The following is a 24159-nucleotide window of genomic DNA, read 5'->3' on the forward strand; positions in this document are numbered from 1 at the left end:
TGTGAATTTTTATTCACTGGTTTATGTCGATTGCAACGATATCTCATTTGTCAGTTTTCAACATTCTGTTCATATCTTATTTCATAGCATATGTGCAGTAGTTTTTTCGCTACTACTTTTGCAAATTAAGTCTTTTTTATGCCAGGCTCTGCTCACATAAACTTTGGAGCAATCCGCACAGAAATGACCAAACACATTTTTTATATTCTCTGCCATTCCCGAGAAATACCTGTCCAAAGTTGACTGTCCCTGTGACATTGTCTCTTCGTCATATTAAATTATTATGACTGTATTGTAACATGTTGTGCATTCCTATACAAACATGTTTTTCTTGAATTAAACTTTAACTCTTCTCACTTAAACTATCTGATTCTCATATAAATTGTAATTTTGTTATTTCTGCTCTGCAATGTCATGTCTGCACCTTCCTTCCTCCATTTGAATGCTTGCAGCTCTGAAAACCTTGGCTAGCTACACTGCCTGTGTAGCTCAGTCTATTAAATCGCATGCATCAAAACTCAGAGGTTAAGGGTTCAAATCCCATCTGATGCATGTGTTATGTTTTTCTATTAATATTTGTTTTGAGTTTATTCTCACCTATTATTCTCAACCAGTCTGTTTTCCATGTTCTGCACGGCTTGCAATTTGGTGGCCAAGCATCATCACCAGTTCAAAAATGCAGTAGCGGCCATTTTGAAAAGTACAGTATTTAGTTTTTTTGCTACTACTTTTGCAGTGTTTGTTGAATTGTTACACAATTTGGCTCAGATTATCTTTGGACCGAGCCACATAGAAATGACCAAACAGAATTTTGATATTTATCTTTGTTCAAAAGTAATAATTGCGTACATTTATCGATGTCAACCCAAAATTTGTTCTGAGTCATTATCTCGGTCATTCTTTGATCAATTGAAATGAAACTTGGTACCCTTCATAAGGACCATGAACTGGGGTACCATGCCAAATTTGAGGACAGCGCCACCTATGGGTCATGAGATATGAAAAATTGCCATTTTTGCCCATAACTATTGAAATGTTTGATAGAAAATTATGATCTTAGTGTCTATGGATTCCTTGGCTCATGACCAATCTGTCGATATATATTATGCCGGAAATGACCAAACCGCCTGTCCACTATTTTGAATTTTGTTTTAAATTGGGATAACTATTATTCTATATAATGTATCGGCACAAAAATCGGTAGGAAGCATCCAGTATGATGTCCTGAAGGTACTTGGGAAATCTGAAGACAGCGCCACCTAGGGTTCATAAACTATATAAAACAGCCCATAACTTCTGAAAACTTTGTCTGATATTCATTTTCTTTGTGAATTTTTATTCACTGGTTTATGTCGATTGCAACAATATCTCATTTGTCAGTTTTCAACATTCTGTTCATATCTTATTTCATAGCATATGTGAAGTAGTTTTTTCGCTACTACTTTTGCAAATGAAGTCTATTTTATGCCAGGCTCTGCTCACATAAACTTTGGAGCAATCCGCACAGAAATGACCAAACACATTTTTTATATTCTCTGCCATTCCCGAGAAATACCTGTCCAAAGTTGACTGTCCCTGTGACATTGTCTCTTCGTCATATTAAATTATTATGACTCCATTATAACATGTTGTGCATTCCTATACAACATGTTTTTCTTGACTTAAACTTTAACTCTTCTCACTTAAACTATCTGATTCCCATATAAATTGTAATTTTGTTATTTCTGCTCTGCAATGTCATGTCTGCACCTTCCTTCCTCCATTTGAATGCTTGCAGCTCTGAAAACCTTGGCTAGCTACACTGCCTGTGTAGCGCAGTCTATTAAATCGCATGCATCAAAACTCAGAGTTTAAGGGTTCAAATCCCGTCTGATGCATGTGTTATGTTTTTCTATTAATATTTGTTTTGAGTTTATTCTCACCTATTATTCTCAACCAGTCTGTTTTCCATGTTCTGCACGGCTTGCAATTTGGTGGCCAAGCATCATCACCAGTTCAAAAATGCAGTAGCGGCCATTTTGAAAAGTACAGTATTCAGTTTTTTTGCTACTACTTTTGCAGTGTTTGTTTAATTGTTACACAATTTGGCTCAGATTATCTTTGGACCGAGCCACATAGAAATGACCAAACAGAATTTTGATATTTATCTTTGTTCAAAAGTAATACATTTGTCAACAGGAATAACTTTTAAACCATTTAATCAACTAAACTTCTATGGAGAATATTTGATGGGGTAATCTATGCCTTCCCAGTAGCGGTGCCGGGAGAACGAGAGACTGTCTATTGCCATCCAATCACATATCACTGTTAGCATCTTTCCAACTTTGTCACAGCCAATCAATAAAGCCTAATCCCATCATTGCCTCTGTTGACAGCCAGTCACTATCATCCATTTTCAACTTTTTTATACGTATATGCATCAATCACGTATCAGTATGTGTATCTTTACCTCACAGTTCAGCCAATCAATAAAGTCAATTTCCGAAATCGTCGTCTCCTTGCCTTTGCTGACAACCAATCACTGCATCGTTTCCATCTACCTGGCGGAGCATCGCCAGCGGTTTCCAGCAGTTTAGAAAGAAAGTTGTCCCGGATTTACTTTGAATTTCACGTTTCCAACTAGAGGTAAGAAGCCAATAATGGTGTTATATTTAGTTTTTTTGTGTGTTATATTTAGTTAATTGGCTAATTAGCTAACGTTTTACGTGTAAGTTACACAGATAAACGTCTTATTTATGTAACTTAGAGATCAAGTAGCGGCCAGTTTCATTACTTTTACAGTTTTACATGTTTATATCGATATAATTACTATCGTGCATAATTCACGTTATTACGTTGATATGCGTACATTAAGTTGTCTAAAAATAGCTGACGTTTTATAACGTAATATGAGGCTTGTTTACTGGGCTAATCGATAGTAAACATTATGTAAGTTAGGCTAATTGTTCCTTATGAAAATGAACCTAACGTTAGGTTTTATTGTGGTAAAAGTGTAGTAACCATGTTTACTTTTGTGTGTATTGATTACTATCAGCAAAACCATGGTTTTGGAAAACCATAATTGTGAAAACCATGGTTATTTGTGGTTACCATGGTTTTACTACAGTAACCATGGCTTCTTGGTTTTAGCTGTAGTAAAAGCATGGTTAATTTTCGTAAGGGGTGTGAAAATAACCATGGTTTTATTGTGGTGAAAGTGTAGTAATCATGTTTTTTTGGTGTATTTATTACAATCAGCAAAACCATGGTTTTATTACACTAACCATGGTTTAACTATGGTTTTGGAAAACCACGATTGTCAAAACCATGGTTATTTTGTGGTTACCATGGTTTTAACTGTAGTTGAACCATGGTTAATTTTCATAAGGTTAAGCCTATGTAATTGAAATGGTATGCAATAATCAGGATTTTTTGAGTTATGGCATATTTTACCCACACACCACCACATTATCCCTTCCTCCCAAATATCAAACTATAACCTTGTAATAAAAAACTGAGATTAAATATATGCTATTTGAAAAAAAATGTATGAAATTGATTAACTACTCAGTTCTATTGAATAGTCATAAACTTTGTATTTTGCCACACGCTATCTTTTATTGGAAGATGGCTTCCAAGCACAAGAAGCACAGGGCTATGAGTGAGGGTGAATGGATGGCCCGCCTGCGCAGATTTGCCACACAGGGGGTCTGGCCTTCTGAGGCGGGAAACAGACCGGCACCACGGCAGAAGAAATGGCATGACCTGTATCAAAAGGTAAAGTTGGACATGTATATAAACACAAGAAAGAATGTCATATTTAGAGGGAAGAGGTAGTTATGATTCACTGTCATATGTTACAGATTGAGAAGTGTCCACTGCAACACAGGGGGCAAATGTCTCTGTTTGGGGGGACACAGACATGTGACTGTGGTTTCCATACAAAAAAGGTATAAGAAGTGTTTCATAAAACTGTGATGTGTTGATGGTGTTTTGTTTATTTTTGAATTTAATTTCCTTTTCTGTGAAACTGTAGCCTTCCAGTTTGGCCCCTGTGTCATCCACACCATCCACGTCACAACCTGTAACACGAGGGCAGTCAGAAACAACATCTGGAAAGGCACCTTTAAAGCCTACTTTAACTTTGGCATCGGTAAATGCATGCCTTTGCAGATATTTATGTTATCATATGTTATAGCATTTTATCACTGTGTATGCTTCACATAATGTTACTAATTTCTTTTTGTCAGTTTACAAAGCCGCTGTGTTTTGTTTGTTTTTGAATTTGATTTCCTTTTCTCTGAAACTGTAGCCTTCCAGTTTGGCCCCTGTGTCATCCACACCATCCACGTCACCACCTGTAACACCAGGGCAGTCAGAAACAACATCTGGAAAGGCACCTTTAAAGCCTACTTTAACTTTGGCATCGGTAAATGCATGCCTTTGCAGATATTTATGTTATCATATTTTATAGCATTTTATCACTGTGTATGCTTCACATAATGTTACTAATTTCTTTCGTCAGTTTACAAAGCCGCGGTTTGGTGGTGTCCATGGTGCAGCTTTAAAGCCAAATCTAGGTGTTGCAAGGACGCATGCAACCAAGGTATAGTAAAAAAAAGACATTTCATTCCATAAAGATATGCAGAGTTTATCTAATCATCGTTACTGCAATACCTGATAATGATAGATTATTTCATTCAAAATTGTAAACTGCCATCTCTTAATCTTGCAGCCTGTTAGCACTTCTGCATTGCCCAGCCCTGCACCTAGGACACCATCTCCTGCTCGCAGTCCCAGGCTGTATATTCAGACCGTCTCCCCCCTGTCTCTTCCTCCTTCTTCTGTGTCTGAAGCAACCTCTTCTTCCTGTGGTCCAGGAGCTGCTTCCAGTGTTGTGAGAAACTCTTTAATTTAATCGTTTTCTTCACACTAAAATTATTGGATCACATAAATATGCTACATTCCTCATAAGTGGCTTGTAATCATGTCTATGTGTTTGTCTTTTTTTTATTACAATAGGAAGTATCAGCCGCGGCCTCTTCTGGGACGTCCTCTGCTCCTCTCACCCCTGTGATCAGCTCCACCTGTGTTTCCTCTGCTGCTCCATTTGTGGCTGGATCCTCTGCCGAGGATAGGGTGACCGCTCCAGGTTCAGAGTCTGGATGGCTTCCCACAAAGTTGATGAAAACCATACCACTACAGGATCAGAAGTGGATTTCAGCAGCTTTGTGGAAGCAACATCGGCTTCGTACCGACCTGAAGCTGTGGTATGATCCACCAGAGCCAGCTCTGATCTATCACCAAGGCCCCGCTCCAGAGCGTTTCTTTACACACAGGCTTCTACTCTGGATGCCATACCACCTCTGGAAGGTCAGGCTGTCCTGTCCTGTGTGTGGGAGACAGCTCACAGGCTATGGGGCACACAAGAGAGCCCGCCAGGTTCTGGATGTGGACCGCTTTTATCTTATGATCACAGAGACTCTCTGGTGCAGTGGGTGCAAAGCGGCCTTCATTTCCACCAACAAGGCCATCTTGGACCAGCTGGACTCAGCTCACAGACTGGAATTTAGGCTGATCCTAACTCGAAAGTGAGTATACTGAGATTATTTAGCTTGTGTAACAACTGTTTTGTCATTTAAAACACAATTGAGATGAGCTGGTTTTAATGTTTGTGTCTTTCTGTCTCTCTTTCACTTTGTTTCATTCAGGTATGCCTGTGACATGTGGGTCATAAGGTTCCTCAGGGAGAGGGCCCTGGGCAACAGCCCTTCTCGCTTAGTGAGGCAGCTGCGGGAGAACCACAGCGAAGAGTGGCTAAAGCGTCTTTGCCGATACCTTGGTGCCTGCTCAGACTTCACCTCCCAGCCAAGCCTGCTCCCTGTGAGATTTCAGGAGCCACCTGAGCCTGAAACTATCCCCTCCCACAGGTGGATGCTGGCTGTTTATGGGCGAGATATCTTGTGCAGGATTGACCACATTAAAGCCAGCATAACGTCCACATATGGATGCATCCTGAAGATGGACTCCACCAAAAAGGTAACTACTTTTTACATTTCAATAAAAAGAATTGCAAATACACCATTAGTAGTAGCACTGACCTAAAATACGTAAGTAATGTTCCATAAAATATTATGTACAAAAAAATAGCAGTGCAACATCAGTAACCTGATAAACCACTGTTATTCGTTATTCGTAGTAATATTTCTGCATTGGAAATTATTTTGTTCCCGCAAATGTTTCACCCATTGTTATACAATACATCTGCTGCTGAATTTTGAAGTAAAATAGACCATTCCATCCTTGCGTAATGCGTATAAAGAAATGCAGCAAAGTTATGATGCAAAGTTTGCAATAAGCTCTTGTAAAATATCAGTGTTAAAATAAAGACATCTGCAGAATCACATCAGCCCTGGCCCAAAGAAAAATAGTGTAACATTTTGTGGCCTGATGAGAGTAAAATTGTTATTTTAGGGTCTAGTGGTTATTGACAGAACCTCAGGGGTCCCCCGTGTACTGAATTCAAGCAACAGTACACAGTAAAGGCAGTATTGGTTATTTTGACACAGATGTGCAGCAGTTATCAACAACAGTGGTTATGCAACTAAATATTTGTAATTCATTAGCTTAAAGTGAAGTTTAATCTTAAGAAATTTCTTCAGTTTATAAGTGTTGACACTTCTATTTTTTTGAACAGCTTAATATTCATTTTCTTTGCTTCCCTTTAAAAGAACAAGACAGACTTGTACATTTTGTTAATATTTTGATTTGGAATTGAATGTGTAATGTTTTCAATACATTTGAAATAAGGAAATAAAATCTATTTATAAAATTTCTGCACTTTATTTACTTATATTTCACAATATTTTTGCATAACTGTATAAATAATTGAGAGTGAGTGAATAAAGCATCACTCACTGTCTTTTCTGTGTAATTACAGATCACAAAGAAGCTGTCGGGGTTTGCAAAGGGGACAGCATTGTGGCTAACATCTGTCAGCAATGAGGTGGGCCAAATCCTCATTAGTGTTCTGACAGCTCAGGAGGGTCCAGCCCTGGACCGAATGGCAGCTGACCTCATCCGGAGGTACACTGATGCAGGTGTGGCTCCGCCTCAGCTCCTTTATGTGGACTGCGATTGCTGTCGGGAGGGCACTGGGCAGACCAAGCTCAAGCAGCGATTTGGTGGGTGGCCAGACTTGGTGGTGAAGCTGGACATCTACCACTTCATGCGGCGACTGGCAGCTGGGTGCACTAAGGATGCACATCCTCTTTACCCCATTTTAATGGCACGCATGTCTTCCTGTATTTTTGAATGGGACAGTGGGGATGTGTCTCTGCTGAGGCAGGCCAAGAGGGAGCAGCTGAGACATGAAGGTATCCCTAACATCACGGACAATATGGTGGATCAACGGATCACCAAGGAGGAATTGGCCCTGCACTGCCGAAGGCGGACAAGAGGAGAGAAGCAGACCATCTTGATGATTGAGCACCTCCTCAGTGAGCTGATGGGGGTAAAGGGTCGAGACCTTCTTGGTGTCCCTCTTTTGGACCAGCAGAGGATGCAGAACATCTGGCAACTCCAGAAGAAGCACGTAAAGTGCATTCAGGACGAACCAGGTGTGCTGCTCTACACACAGACCGGCACCACCACCAAAAATGGTATTGTGCTGCCAAATTACAGATGTGCAAGGGGCTCCACATCACTGGAGTCCTTTCATCTCCATCTGAACAGGTTCATTCCAGGTCAGTATAAATCATTATTCATCAGAAATATTAAGGGTGACACAATGAATGGCTTTCAATAGCATAGCACAAAAAAGTAATGTAAAGTTATTGATCTTGTCTAAAGGAACAAGTGCCAACAGCTTGAATTTCCAGCTGTACCTCCTGGAAGGCCTGAACAGATGGAATCAAGACCGTAAAATGGCATCTCTGGCAGGCAAACCTCCATCCATGTTAAGCTACTCCGGGGACCTGATGCACTGTGTCAACACCCAAAGTGTTAAGGTACTTGGAAGAGAGCTTGCACCATCTTTTCAGCCACCATCTGTCTATACTGGTGAGTTTCAACTTTAAATTGCTTTTTATATTGCATAAAAATATATAATATTTATATATATATATATTTTTTTCCTTCTAACTGTGTTCTCCTGTCTGTCCCAGGTGAACTCATAGGTATAGATTACCTGTACCGTCAAACAGGGCAGGCCTTACAGGATTTGGATCCTGACTCTGAGGTGACAGATCAGATGTTGGAGGATGTGGGCACAGAGGAGGAGTTGGAGGATGAGGGCTTCGGAGATATCAGTTTGGACCTCAACCTGGATCCCACTATTGAGGCGCTGGACCTGTCCTCTGGCTCATCACCCGCCACGATCAGCGTTGCCAGCACTCCTGCCTCTGCCCAGACTGGGTCTGCTAACACCAATACAGCAGCACCTAATCAACAACTGGTAACTATTCTTAATAATAACAGTTCAAGTAGTATTATTTGTATAGCACTATTAAAGGAATAGTTCACTTTAAAACGAAAATTCTGTCATCATTTACTCATCCTCATGTTGTTCTTAACCTGTATGAATTTATTTTTTCTAATGAACACAAAAGAAGATATTTTGAGAAATGATAGTAACCACACAGCAGTAAGCGACCATAGACTTCCATATTAGGAATAAAAAAAGGATGGTATGTAATGGGTACCGTCAACCGTGTGCTTACCATCATTTATCAAAATATTTTCTTAGTCATTTATCACAATACTTCCAAAATATTTTTTTCCTACTATGGAAGTCTATGGTCACTTACTTCTGTGTGTTTACCATCATTTATCAAAATATCTTCTTTTGTGTTTAGAACAACATGAGGATGAGTAAATGATGACAGAATTTTCATTTTAAAGTGAACTATCCCTTTAACTTTATTTGTATAGCGCAATAAAATGAAAAATAGAAACAAACAAAATACCATTAATTCAATCTAAAGAGTAAATAGATTCATAAAAAGCAAAGTAAACAAGATAGATTAAATTCCATAAACATGTTTTTCCCCTTTTTTCAGTTTTACGCCGCCTCTGGTCCATCCTCCACGACCACCTACACCACCTCTGGGCCATCGTCCATGACCACCTATGCCACGTCTGGTCCATCCGCCATGATGACCTACACCACCTCTGCGCCATCCTCCACAACCACCTACACCACCTCTGGTCCATCCTCCACGACCACCTACACCACCTCTGAGCCATCCTCCACGACCACCTACACCACCTCTGGTCCATCCTCCACGACCACCTACATCACCTCTGCGCCATCCTCCACAACCACCTACACCACCTCTGGTGCATCCTCCACGACCACCTCTGGTCCATCCTCCATGACCACCTATGCCACGTCTGGTCCATCCGCCATAATGGCCTACCCCACCTCTGCGCCATCTTTCACAAGCACCTACGCCGCCTCTGATCCATCCTCCACGACCACCTACACCACCTATGGTCCATCCTCCATGACCACCTACGCCACGTCTGGTCCATCCGACATTATGACCTACGCCACCTCTGTGCCATCCTCCACAAGCACCTACGCCACCTTTGGTCTATCCTCCACGACCACCTACACCACCTCTGGTCCATCCTCCTTGACCACCTACGCCACGTTTGGTCTATCCGACATAATGACCTACGCCACCTCTTCGCCATCCTCCACAAGCACCTATGCCGCCTCTGGTCCATCCTCCACGACCACCTACACCACCTCTGGTCCATCCTTCACGACCACCTACATCACGTCTGGTCCATCTGCCATGATGACCTACGCCACCTCTGCTCCATCCGCCACAACCACGTACGCCTCCGTCCTTCCTCTCCCGACCACCCTCACTGTCTCTGTAGCCACTGCTCCCCCAGCAGTGCAACCAGTCCCTGAGAAACCACTGGTAAGAATTTTTGTGACAAGTACATTGTGCTAGTTGTGCTGTTGTTCTGCCTGTGATATTGTATCTTTTTAACATTGATTCACTCTTATATTTTACCAGGCTGTGGATGAACGCAGTGTACCAGGGATAGATAGAGTGGACAACCTTGCAAGCTACTTGGTGGGGCTTAGGATGGAATCTGGTCAAACTCTGAGCCACCAGCAGGCCAGTACCATCATTGCCCTATGGCAAAGCCTGCTTCCATATGACCAGCAGAGAGTGGCGTATGCTGCCCGGCACCAGGTGAATCTTACAACAGGACGCTTCAGGTGCTCAAAAACCAAGCCTGAATTCACACCTGGTGTGGATAGCATGACCCGTTGCGTCCTTGGGTCAACAGGATCCCCTGCCCAGTGGCCAGACTGTTGCCGCCTGGTAGAGTCTATCTTTGTTAAACTCTGTGATATTCACAGGAGCCCCAAAAAAATAGGAAATCATGCTGTAACAAGATGGACTCTAATTCTGAGGGACTACAGCAAGATCCGGCAGCTGGTCCTGGGCAATGGGACTGTGATGGAGAATACCACCCTGCAATTGTTTCAGGTGAATCAAACAACTTTAAATCAATGGCACAAGAAGCGGCTAAAGAGGCAAGAATGTGCCATCCTGCTTCAGGGTGTGAACTTGCCAGCCCCCATTCCTATTGCTGCTAGGCCTCTCCCGCCTGGACAGACTCGCCCCACTACAGCCCCCCCACAGCTTGGCCCCCAACACCGCTACCACCTGCCAGCAAGCACAGTGGGAAAGGCAGTGGACAAGCGAAAGTCTGCAGTTCCAGCCCCGCACCCCCCTCCTCCAAAGGTTTTCCGACCAAGGCAGTTGTTCCCTGCTGATTCTGCTCCATTACCTGTTGTTCCCAACCCCAGTCCTGCATTTGCCCCGTTTGTGTTTTTATGTCCAGTTCCTGTCATCCGGCAGATTGCTCCAGCTGGCCCCATTCCCTCCCCACCACCTGCTCGGAGGCCCTACGTCCGCACTGTGGACAAAAACAAGTGCAGTCTGTGCCACCAGCCCCGGAACAAAGATACTGGCCACAGCCAGTATTATGGCCACATTTACTGTCCCCTGACTGCTGTTATGCCACTTGACCAATGGAGGGAGGAGATGAAGAAGAAGAGGGCAGATAAAAAACAATAATTTGTTCATTTAAATGCTATGTGTGTGTGCTTGCTTGCGTACACCTCTGTTAGGGTCATTTGTTCACCCTCTGAAAAGCTAATTTGTTCATTTGCTTTTCACATTTGATCATTTAACCCATATAAATAAGCTTAAAGCTTTTTTGATAAAGTTGTGTTTATGTGAGAGAGAAGGTGTTTGTTATAAAAATAAAAAGAACTTTATTTCTACAACAGTATCCTTTGGCTTTCTTCTATCATACCTATCTGGAAAACTATTATACAAACTCACACAGAGATTAAAATTACAAGAAAGGGACATGATCGTATTCCAGACAGATCCACAGGGTGTGTCTTTGATATAAAGGTTTATTATTATTATAAGCAGTAGTAGTATCAAATTTTTATTATTGTTATTGCAACAAACCATTAAAATTACAAGAAAAAGGGACAGATTTGTATAGCAGACATGTCCACAGGGTGGGAGAAGTGATTGTCAGAAACATTTCTTAGATATAAAGGTTTATTATTATTATTATAAGCAGGAGAAGTAGTAGTATCATATTCTTATTTTTATTACTGTTAAGCAAACAAAGCATTCTTACCAATTCTATTTGTATCCGTTTTTAAACTATATTTGATTCATAGCAATTGAAATAGTTTGCATTAATTCATGTATGCTTTGCATGTTCCAGTCGGGGATCGAACCGGCGATTTTCTCATTTTTCTTCCCCCCTTCTTCCCCTTCTTTTCTCCTTCTCCCCCCCTCCCTCCAGACTATTGTTCCCCAGCTTTAGCTCAACCAAATGCGTGATGGGCATGAAATCCAGAGGTTGCGGGTTCAAATCCAGCGTAGGGCAGCAATTAAAATGGTTGACAAATTTCTGTCATGTAGAGTCAAATGTTCGAACAGGTTTGACTACCTACAGGGGATTAAAAAAATATTCTGTTCTTGAGAAAAATCTCCCCAAACTTGAACATACACATTGTCACTACAGCAATCTAGCTTAAGGAGCTGTCTGTATGTAGGTCTCCCCTGTAGCTCAACCAGATAGGTGACAGGCATGAAACCTGGAGATCATGGGTTCAAATCCTGGCTAGGGCAGCAATTGAAGTCTCTTACTTAAGAGTCAAAAGCTTCAATTCATTATTTGTATTTTACTTTATTATTTTTACAGGTTTTATTTCGTTTGTGCTCTTTTGGTTTAAGTCTCATGTGTAACATGTATGATGCTTTGGTGGTTCAATTGTTTTCTAGGTCAGCATTGGACTAATCGGTCCTTCTTTCAGCATGCAAATAAATATTATACTTCAAAATTTTTATTTTTTCATTATGTTCATTCTCATCTCTGAGTCCTGTGTGCTGATAGTTCCCATACATATCTGCTACATTGCATTCTTCAATTGCATGTCCTTTCAGCTTCGTTGCGTGTTGCAGGACCATTGTTGCTTGGCCCCGTATCGCTGTCTACAGCTATATTTATTATTAGGGGCCAAGCCCGCAGGGCGGCAGGCCACTATTGCGTTTGATGGTTTTCTTCTTATTATTATTATTATATTTCTTCTTCCCCAATGGGAGTCTATGGCAGCCCTATGAACCGTACATAGGAAAATGAAACAAATTTGGCACACTAGTAGTGGTGGTCCTAAATAGTCATGTGACCAACTATGGGGTCTCTAGCATTAACTCTATAGCGCCACCAACACTTCAAAAATTCAATATTCAAATGGTTATAACTGTAGAATCATTTGATCAACAAAAACTCTACCTAGTACATCTGATTCCTCTCCTCACGCTCATTACAATGACCACCTTACATTAAGACTCCACCCATTACAGTAGCGGCCATTTTGAAAAGTACAGTATTTTATTTTTTCGCTACTACTTTTGCAGCGTTCATTGCATTGTTACGCAATTTGGCACAGATAATCTTTGAACTGAGCCGCAGAGAAATGACCGAACAGAATTTTTATTTTTGTCTTTGTTCAAAAGTAATAAATGTGTACTTTTATCGATGTCGACCCAAAATTCGTTCTGAGTCATTATCTCGGTCATTCTTTGATCAATTGAAATGAAACTTGGTACCCTTCATAAGGACCATGAACTGGGGTACCATGCCAAATTTGAGGACAGCGCCACCTATGGGTCATGAGATATGAAAAATGGCTATTTTTGCCCATAACTATTGAAATGTTTGATAGAAAATTATGATCTTGGTGTCTATGGATTCCTTGGCTCATGACCAATCTGTCGATATATATTATGCCGGAAATGACCAAACCGCCTGTCCACTATTTTGAATTTTGTTTTAAATTGTGATAACTATTATTCTATATAATGTATCGGCACAAAAATCGGTAGGATGCATCGGTATGATGTCCTGAAGGTACCTGGGAAATCTGAAGACAGCGCCACCTAGGGTTCATAAACTATATAAAACAGCCCATAACTTCTGAAAACTTTGTCTGATATTCATTTTCTTTGTGAATTTTTATTCACTGGTTTATGTCGATTGCAACGATATCTCATTTGTCAGTTATCAACATTCTGTTCATATCTTATTTCATAGCATATGTGAAGTAGTTTTTTCGCTACTACTTTTGCAAATTAAGTCTATTTTATGCCAGGCTCTGCTCACATAAACTTTGGAGCAATCCGCACAGAAATGACCAAACACATTTTTGATATTCTCTGCCATTCCCGAGAAATACCTGTCCAAAGTTGACTGTCCCTGTGACATTGTCTCTTCGTCATATTAAATTATTATGACTGTATTATAACATGTTGTGCATTCCTATACAACATGTTTTTCTTGACTTAAACTTTAACTCTTCTCACTTAAACTCTCTGATTCTCATATAAATTGTAATTTTGTTATTTCTGCTCTGCAATGTCATGTCTGCACCTTCCTTGCTCCATTTGAATGCTTGCAGCTCTGAAAACCTTGGCTAGCCACACTGCCTGTGTAGCTCAGTCTATTAAATCACTTGCATCAAAACTCGGCGGGTAAGGGTTCGAATCCCGTCTGATACATGTGTTATGTTTTTCTATTAATATTTGTTTTGAGTTTATTCTCACCTATTATTCTCAACCAGTCTGTTTTCCATGTTCTGCACGGCTTGCAATTTCGTGGCCAAGCATCATCACCAGTTCAAAAATGCAGTAGCGGCCATTTTGAAAAGTACAGCATTCAGTTTTTTTGCTACTACTTTTGCAGTGTTTGTTGAATTGTTACACAATTTGGCTCAGATTATCTTTGGACCGAGCTACATAGAAATGACCGAACAGAATTTTGATTTTTATCTTTGTTCAAAAGTAATAATTGCGTACATTTATCGATGTCGACCCAAAATTTGTTCTGAGTCATTATCTTGGTCATTCTTTGATCAATTGAAATGAAACTTGGTACCCTTCATAAGGACCATGAACTGGGGTACCATGCCAAATTTGAGGACAGCGCCACCTATGGGTCAGGAGACACGAAAAATGGCTATTTTTGCCCATAACTATTGAAATGTTTGATAGAAAATTATGATCTTAGTGTCTATGGAGTCCTTGGCTCATGACCAATCTGTCGATATATATTATGCCGGAAATGACCAAACCGCCTGTCCACTATTTTGAATTTTGTTTTAAATTGGGATAACTATTATTCTGTATAATGTATCGGCACAAAAATCGGTAGGAAGCATCGGTATGATGTCCTGAAGGTACCTGGGAAATCTGAAGACAGCGCCACATAGGGTTCATAAACTATATAAAACAGCCCATAACTTCTGAAAACTTGGTCTGATATTCATTTTCTTTGTGAATTTTTATTCACTGGTTTATGTCAATTGCAACGATATATCATTTGTCAGTTTTCAACATTCTGTTCATATCTTATTTCATAGCATATGTGAAGTAGTTTTTTCGCTACTACTTTTGCAAATTAAGTCTATTTTATGCCAGGCTCTGCTCACATAAACTTTGGAGCAATCCGCACAGAAATGACCAAACACATTTTTGATATTCTCTGCCATTCCCGAGAAATACCTGTCCAAAGTTGACTGTCCCTGTGACATTGTCTCTTCGTCATATTAAATTATTATGACTGCATTATAACATGTTGTGCATTCCTATACAACATGTTTTTCTTGACTTAAACTTTAACTCTTCTCACTTAAACTATCTGATTCTCATATAAATTGTAATTTTGTTATTTCTGCTCTGCAATGTCATGTCTGCACCTTCCTTCCTCCATTTGAATGCTTGCAGCTCTGAAAACCTTGGCTAGCTGCACTGCCTGTGTAGCTCAGTCTATTAAATCGCATGCATCAAAACTCAGAGGTTAAGGGTTCGAATCCTGTCTGATGCATGTGTTATGTTTTTCTATTAATATTTGTTTTGAGTTTATTCTCACCTATTATTCTCAACCAGTCTGTTTTCCATGTTCTGCACGGCTTGCAGTAATTTGGTGGCCAAGCATCATCGCCAGTTCAAAAATGCAGTAGCGGCCATTTTGAAAAGTACAGTTTTCAGTTTTTTTGCTACTACTTTTGCAGTGTTTGTTGAATTGTTACACAATTTGGCTCAGATAATCTTTGGACCGAGCCACATAGAAATGACCAAACAGAATTTTGATATTTATCTTTGTTCAAAAGTAATACATTTGTCAACAGGAATAACTTTTAAACCATTTAATCAACTAAACTTCTACAGAGTATATTTGATGGGGTAATCTATGCCTTCCTAGTAGCTCAACCAAATGCGTGATGGGCATGAAATCCAGAGGTTGCAGGTTCAAATCCAGCGTAGGGCAGCAATTAAAATGGTTGACACAATTTGTGTCATGTAGAGTCACCTGTTCGAACAGGTTTGACTACCCATAGGAGATTTAAAAAAATATTCTATTCTTGAGAAAAATCTATCCAAACTTGAACATACACATTGTCACTTCAGCAATCTAGCTTAAGCAGCTGTATGTATGTATGTCTCCCCTGTAGCTCAACCAGATGAGTGACAGGCATGACACCTGGAGATCCTGGGTTCAAATCCTGGCTAGGGCAGCAATTGAAGTCTCTCACTTTAGAGTCAAAAACTTCAATTCATTCTTTTGGTTTAAGTCTCATGTGTAACATGTATGATGCTTTGGTGGTTCAATTGTTTTCTAGGTCAGCATGCAAATAAATATTATACTTCAAAATTTTTGTTTTTTCATTATGTTCATTCTCATCTCTGAGTCCTGTGTGCTGATAGTTCCCATACATATCTGCTACATTGCATTCTTCAATTGCATGTCCTTTCAGCTTCGTTGCGTGTTGCAGGACCATTGTTGCTTGGCCCCGTATCGCTGTCTACAGCTATATTTATTATTATTAGGGGCCAAGCACCTATGGTGCTGTGGCACCTATTGTTTCTGTTAGTATTATTATTATTATTTTTCCGCTTCCCCAATGGGAGTCTATGGCAGCCCTATGAACCGTATATAGGAAAATGATGAAATTTGGCATTGTTGTAGTGGTGGTCATAAATAGTCATTTGGCCAAAAATGGGGTCTCTAGCAGTAACTCTATAGCGCCACCATCATCTCAAAATTTCAATGTTCAAATGGTTATAACTCGTGATCCATTCGATCTATGAAAATTCTACTTAGTACACATGATTGCTCTCATCCCGCTTATTGAATTTGATACTTTACAGTAAGACTCCTCCCATTACAGTATCGGCCATTTTGAAATGTACAGTATTTCGTTTTTTCGCTACTCCTCTTTCAAATTTGGTTCAATTCTTGTGAGATTTGGCACATGTGATCTTTGGAGTGAGCCGCATAGAAATGACTGAACAGAATTTTGATATTTTTCTTTATTCAAAAGTAATTAATGCGTGAACTTAACGAGATTGACGCAAAATTGGTTCTGAAGCTGTATATCGGTCATTCTTTGATCAATCGAGATGAAATTTGGTACGCTTCATGTCGACCATGAAATGGGGGTCCATGCCAAATTTGGTGACAGCGCCACCTATGGGTCATGAGATAGGAAAAAAGGCTATTTTTGCGCATAACTTCTGAATCGTTTGTCAGAAAATTATGATCTTGGTGTCTACGGATTCCTTGGCTCATGCCGCATCTGCCGATATGTATTATGCCGGGATTGACCGAACTGCCTGTCCGCCATTTTGAAATCTGTGATAAATTGCTATAACTTTTGAAGTATCGGATATATCGGCGCAAAAATCGGTAGGGAGCTTCGGCATGACGTCCTGAGGAAATCAGAGAACAGCGCCACCTAGGGGTATAAACTATAACAGTTCTTATAGAACTGCTTATAACTTCTGAATTCTTTGTATGGCATGTAAGCTCTTTTCTGCTGCCCCTTGAGCTGTGTCTACTGAGTGGCGCATCTGTTAAGTCGTATGCATTGAGATCCTGAGTTCATGGGTTCGAATCCTGCCTGAGGCAGTTTTTAATTTGTTCTATTAAAGTTTTGTTCTTTCCCACCTATTTGTCTCGACCTGTCTGTAGTTCACATATGTTCTATTATTGCCATGTTTTCTGTTGCTGCTCTGCACTGCGGTGGTTCTGCTCTGTCATTGCTACGCTTTGGGTTCTTTGCAGCGCCTTGTGTTCTTGATGCACCTTGGGTGCTCAATGCGCCCTGAGTGATTGATAAGTTGTATCTTTCTTGCTGTGCTTTGGGAGCTCATTGCGCTGATTGTGCTTGGCCCCGTATCGCTGCTTGCAGCTATATTTAGGGGCCAAGCACCTATGGTGCTATGGCACCTATTGGTTTCGTTAGTATTATTATTATTATTATTATTTTTCTTAATCTTCTTCCCCAATGGGAGTCTATGGCAGCCCTATGAACCGTATGTAGGAAAATGATGAAATTTGGCAAAGTTGTAGTGGTGGTCATAAATAGTCATGTGGCCAAAAATGGGGTCTCTAGCAGTAACTCTATAGCGCCACCATCAGCTCAAAAATTCAATATTCAAATGATTATAACTGGTGATCCATTAGATCTATGAAAATTCTACTTAGTACACGTGATTGCTCTCATCCCGCTTATTGAATTTAGTACTTTACAGTAAGACTCCTCCCATTACAGTAGCGGCCATTTTGAAATGTACAGTATTTCGTTTTTTCGCTACTCCTCCTTCAAATTTGGTTCAATTGTTATGAAATTTGGCACAGGTGATCTTTGGAGTGAGCCGCATAGAAATGACCAAACAGAATTTTGATATTTGTCTTTTTTCAAGAGTAATAAATGCGTAAATTTAACGAGATTGACGCAAAATTGGTTCTGAAGCTGTGTCTCGGTCATTCTTTGATAAATCGAAATGAAATTTGGTACACTTCATGTCGACCATGAACCGGGGGTCCATGCCAATTTTGGTGACAGCGCCATCTATGGGTCATGAGATATGAAAAAAGGCTATTTTTGTGCATAACTTCTGAATCGTTTGTCAGAAAATTATGATCTTGGTATCTATGGATTCCTTGTCTCATGCCGCATCTGTCGATATGTATTATGCCGGCTTTGACCGAACCGCCTGTCCGCCATTTTGAAATTTGTGATAAATTGCTATAACTTTTGAAGTATCGGATATATCGGCGCAAAAATCGGTAGGGAGCTTCGGCATGATGTCCAGAGGGTACATGGTAAATCAGAGTACATAGACAGCTAGGGGTTGTAAACTATTACAGTTCTTATCGATCTGCTTATAACTTCTGAATACTTTGTCTGATATACATTTTCTTTGTGAAATTGGAGTCACTGGTGTATGCCGATCGCATTGATACCTCGTTTGTCATTTTCCAACATTCTGTTCATGTGTTATTGTAAGGCATATGGTAGATGATTTTTTCGCTACTCCTTTTAGAAATTTTGTTTATTTTATGCCAGGTTCTGCTCGTATAATGTTTGGAGCAATCCGCACAGAAATGACCGAACAGATTTTTGATATTTGGTTCTCTTTCTTAGATATACCGCTCCAAAATTGACCGCGCCTGTGACGTTGTCTATTTGGCCTAGTGAATTACTGTATATTACATTTTATAGCATTACTGTACGGAATGTTCTTCTTGTTTTCAATCTCATTTGAGCTTTTTGATTCTCATATACATTGTATTTCTGTTATTTCTGATCTGTGGTATCATTTTTGGATCTTTGGTGATTGGCATATGTAAATGCTTGCATCTCTGTCAGCTCTGTCTGCTGTCCCATGAACTGTGTCAACTGAGTGGCGTATCTGGTTAGTCACACGCAATGAGATTCTGAGTTCTTGGGTTCGAAACCCGCCTGAGGCAAGAATTAATTTGTTACATTAAAGTTTTGTTCTTTTTCACCTATTCTTCTCAACCTGTCTGTAGTTCACATATGTTCTATTTTCATCATGTTTTCTATTGCTGCTCTGCACTGCAGTGGTTCTGATCTGTGATTGCTACGTTTTGGGTACTTGCTGGGCCTTGTGTTTTTGATTGGGTGCTCAATGCGCATTGGGTGATTGATACCTTCTATGTGGCTTGCTGTGCTTTGGGTGCTCATTTCGCTAAAGCTGCTTGGCCCCAAATCGCTGCTTGCAGCTATATTTATTATTATTATTATTATTATATTTCTTCTTCCCCAATGGGAGTCTATGGCAGCCCTATGAACCGTACATAGGAAAATGAAACAAATTTGTCACACTTGTAGTGGTGGTCCTAAATAGTCATGTGACCAACTATGGGGTCTCTAGCATTAACTCTATAGCGCCACCAACACTTCAAAAATTCAATATTCAAATGGTTATAACTGTAAAATCATTTGATCAACAAAAACTCTACCTACTACATCTGATTCCTCTCCTCACGCTCTTTACAATGACCACCTTACATTAAGACTCCACCCATTACAGTAGCGGCCATTTTGAAAAGTACAGTATTTTGCTTTTTCGCTACTACTTTTGCAGCGTTCATTGCATTGTTACGCAATTTGGCACAGAGAATCTTTGGACCGAGCCGCAGAGAAATGACCGAACAGAATTTTGATTTTTATCTTTGTTCAAAAGTAATAATTGCATACATTTATCAATGTCGACCCAAAATTCGTTCTGAGTCATTATCTCGGTCATTCTTTGATCAATTGAAATGAAACTTGGTACCCTTCATAAGGACCATGAACTGGGGTACCATGCCAAATTTGAGGACAGCGCCACCTATGGGTCATGAGATATGAAAAATGGCTATTTTTGCCCATAACTCTTGAAATGTTTGATAGAAAATTATGATCTTAGTGTCTATGGATTCCTTGGCTCATGACCAATCTGTCGATATATATTATGTCGGAAATGACCAAACCGCCTGTCCACTATTTTGAATTTGGTTTTAAATTGGGATAACTATTATTCTATATAATGTATCGGCACAAAAATCGGTAGGAAGCATCGGTATGATGTCCTGAAGGTACCTGGAAAATCTGAAGACAGCGCCACCTAGGGTTCATAAACTATATAAAACAGCCCATAACTTCTGAAAACTTTGTCTGATATTCATTTTCTTTGTGAATTTTTATTCACTGGTTTATGTCGATTGCAACGATATCTCATTTGTCAGTTTTCAACATTCTGTTCATATCTTATTTCATAGCATATGTGCAGTAGTTTTTTCGCTACTACTTTTGCAAATTAAGTCTTTTTTATGCCAGGCTCTGCTCACATAAACTTTGGAGCAATCCGCACAGAAATGACCAAACACATTTTTTATATTCTCTGCCATTCCCGAGAAATACCTGTCCAAAGTTGACTGTCCCTGTGACATTGTCTCTTCGTCATATTAAATTATTATGACTGTATTATAACATGTTGTGCATTCCTATACAAACATGTTTTTCTTGACTTAAACTTTAACTCTTCTCACTTAAACTATCTGATTCTCATATAAATTGTAATTTTGTTATTTCTGCTCTGCAATGTCATGTCTGCACCTTCCTTCCTCCATTTGAATGCTTGCAGCTCTGAAAACCTTGGCTAGCTACACTGCCTGTGTAGCTCAGTCTATTAAATCGCATGCATCAAAACTCAGAGGTTAAGGGTTCGAATCCCATCTGATGCATGTGTTATGTTTTTCTATTAATATTTGTTTTGAGTTTATTCTCACCTATTATTCTCAACCAGTCTGTTTTCCATGTTCTGCACGGCTTGCAATTTGGTGGCCAAGCATCATCACCAGTTCAAAAATGCAGTAGCGGCCATTTTGAAAAGTACAGTATTTAGTTTTTTTGCTACTACTTTTGCAGTGTTTGTTGAATTGTTACACAATTTGGCTCAGATTATCTTTGGACCGAGCCACATAGAAATGACCAAACAGAATTTTGATATTTATCTTTGTTCAAAAGTAATAATTGCGTACATTTATCGATGTCAACCCAAAATTTGTTCTGAGTCATTATCTCGGTCATTCTTTGATCAATTGAAATGAAACTTGGTACCCTTCATAAGGACCATGAACTGGGGTACCATGCCAAATTTGAGGACAGCGCCACCTATGGGTCATGAGATATGAAAAATTGCCATTTTTGCCCATAACTATTGAAATGTTTGATAGAAAATTATGATCTTAGTGTCTATGGATTCCTTGGCTCATGACCAATCTGTCGATATATATTATGCCGGAAATGACCAAACCGCCTGTCCACTATTTTGAATTTTGTTTTAAATTGGGATAACTATTATTCTATATAATGTATCGGCACAAAAATCGGTAGGAAGCATCCAGTATGATGTCCTGAAGGTACTTGGGAAATCTGAAGACAGCGCCACCTAGGGTTCATAAACTATATAAAACAGCCCATAACTTCTGAAAACTTTGTCTGATATTCATTTTCTTTGTGAATTTTTATTCACTGGTTTATGTCGATTGCAACAATATCTCATTTGTCAGTTTTCAACATTCTGTTCATATCTTATTTCATAGCATATGTGAAGTAGTTTTTTCGCTACTACTTTTGCAAATGAAGTCTATTTTATGCCAGGCTCTGCTCACATAAACTTTGGAGCAATCCGCACAGAAATGACCAAACACATTTTTTATATTCTCTGCCATTCCCGAGAAATACCTGTCCAAAGTTGACTGTCCCTGTGACATTGTCTCTTCGTCATATTAAATTATTATGACTCCATTATAACATGTTGTGCATTCCTATACAACATGTTTTTCTTGACTTAAACTTTAACTCTTCTCACTTAAACTATCTGATTCCCATATAAATTGTAATTTTGTTATTTCTGCTCTGCAATGTCATGTCTGCACCTTCCTTCCTCCATTTGAATGCTTGCAGCTCTGAAAACCTTGGCTAGCTACACTGCCTGTGTAGCGCAGTCTATTAAATCGCATGCATCAAAACTCAGAGTTTAAGGGTTCAAATCCCGTCTGATTCATGTGTGATGTTTTTCTATTAATATTTGTTTTGAGTTTATTCTCACCTATTATTCTCAACCAGTCTGTTTTCCATGTTCTGCACGGCTTGCAATTTGGTGGCCAAGCATCATCACCAGTTCAAAAATGCAGTAGCGGCCATTTTGAAAAGTACAGTATTCAGTTTTTTTGCTACTACTTTTGCAGTGTTTGTTTAATTGTTACACAATTTGGCTCAGATTATCTTTGGACCGAGCCACATAGAAATGACCAAACAGAATTTTGATATTTATCTTTGTTCAAAAGTAATACATTTGTCAACAGGAATAACTTTTAAACCATTTAATCAACTAAACTTCTATGGAGAATATTTGATGGGGTAATCTATGCCTTCCCAGTAGCTCAACCAAATGCGTGATGGGCATGAAATCCAGAGGTTGCGGGTTCAAATCCAGCGTAGGGCAGCAATTAAAATGGTTGACAAATTTCTGTCATGTAGAGTCAAATGTTCGAACAGGTTTGACTACCTACAGGGGATTAAAAAAATATTCTGTTCTTGAGAAAAATCTCCCCAAACTTGAACATACACATTGTCACTACAGCAATCTAGCTTAAGGAGCTGTCTGTATGTAGGTCTCCCCTGTAGCTCAACCAGATAGGTGACAGGCATGAAACCTGGAGATCATGGGTTCAAATCCTGGCTAGGGCAGCAATTGAAGTCTCTTACTTAAGAGTCAAAAGCTTCAATTCATTATTTGTATTTTACTTTATTATTTTTACAGGTTTTATTTCGTTTGTGCTCTTTTGGTTTAAGTCTCATGTGTAACATGTATGATGCTTTGGTGGTTCAATTGTTTTCTAGGTCAGCATTGGACTAATCGGTCCTTCTTTCAGCATGCAAATAAATATTATACTTCAAAATTTTTATTTTTTCATTATGTTCATTCTCATCTCTGAGTCCTGTGTGCTGATAGTTCCCATACATATCTGCTACATTGCATTCTTCAATTGCATGTCCTTTCAGCTTCGTTGCGTGTTGCAGGACCATTGTTGCTTGGCCCCGTATCGCTGTCTACAGCTATATTTTTTCTCTGGTTCCGATATGTAAAAATCAGGGCGGCCGATATATGATGCTGATTTTCTGGGCCGATATCTTTGGCCGATTTTCTATTTTTACATAATACTCAATGTCCTCATCATTGGCAGACATTTTAAATGCAAAAATGTCACTATTTAAGCCAAAGTATTTAAAAAAATTATGACTGGTAGTAAGGGTGGGCGATGTGACCAAAATCTTTTATCACGATAGGATTCATTTTATATCATGGTATTGATATGTATCACTGTATGGGTTTTTATGTTTTAATAAGGTTTTTCTGTTATTAAAATCTTTAATACCATAGAAATGTTCATAATTCTCACAAAAACCTTATACAAACATCAAAAGAAGATAAAAACAAACAAAACTCAAGCTCTCTGAAGATAAACAGTCAACGATAAAGGAATGATAATAAATAATTATATATGTATGTATATTAGGGGTGTGATGAGACACTTAATCTACGAGACGAGACACAAGATTGGGTTCACGAGACGAGACTTTTACATTTTTTAAGAAATCCTCAATGATAAAATAAATGGGAAACTGGAATCACATTATTTTTAAATGTTTTAATGAATCAAGGACTGTCCCTAACAATTATTTTGCTGATTGAT

General features: G+C 39.4%; 1 protein-coding gene across 1 annotated transcript; it reads left to right on the forward strand.

Moving 5' to 3' along the window:
- Positions 1-2258: 2258 nt before the first annotated feature.
- On the forward strand, positions 2259-11278 carry LOC129435267 (uncharacterized). Its single transcript, XM_055193671.2, has 14 exons — positions 2259-2625; positions 3607-3756; positions 3843-3929; positions 4016-4132; positions 4292-4408; positions 4505-4585; positions 4715-4876; positions 5002-5570; positions 5691-6018; positions 6920-7724; positions 7831-8040; positions 8145-8434; positions 9039-9914; positions 10014-11278. The coding sequence occupies exons 2-14, from the start codon at positions 3607-3609 to the stop codon at positions 11088-11090; spliced, it is 4869 nt and encodes a 1622-aa protein (XP_055049646.2). The 5' UTR covers positions 2259-2625; the 3' UTR covers positions 11091-11278.
- The last annotated feature ends 12881 nt before the right edge of the window (positions 11279-24159 follow it).

This window comes from Misgurnus anguillicaudatus, chromosome 10 (assembly GCF_027580225.2).
Source record: "Misgurnus anguillicaudatus chromosome 10, ASM2758022v2, whole genome shotgun sequence".
NCBI classification, from domain to species: Eukaryota; Metazoa; Chordata; class Actinopteri; order Cypriniformes; family Cobitidae; genus Misgurnus; species Misgurnus anguillicaudatus.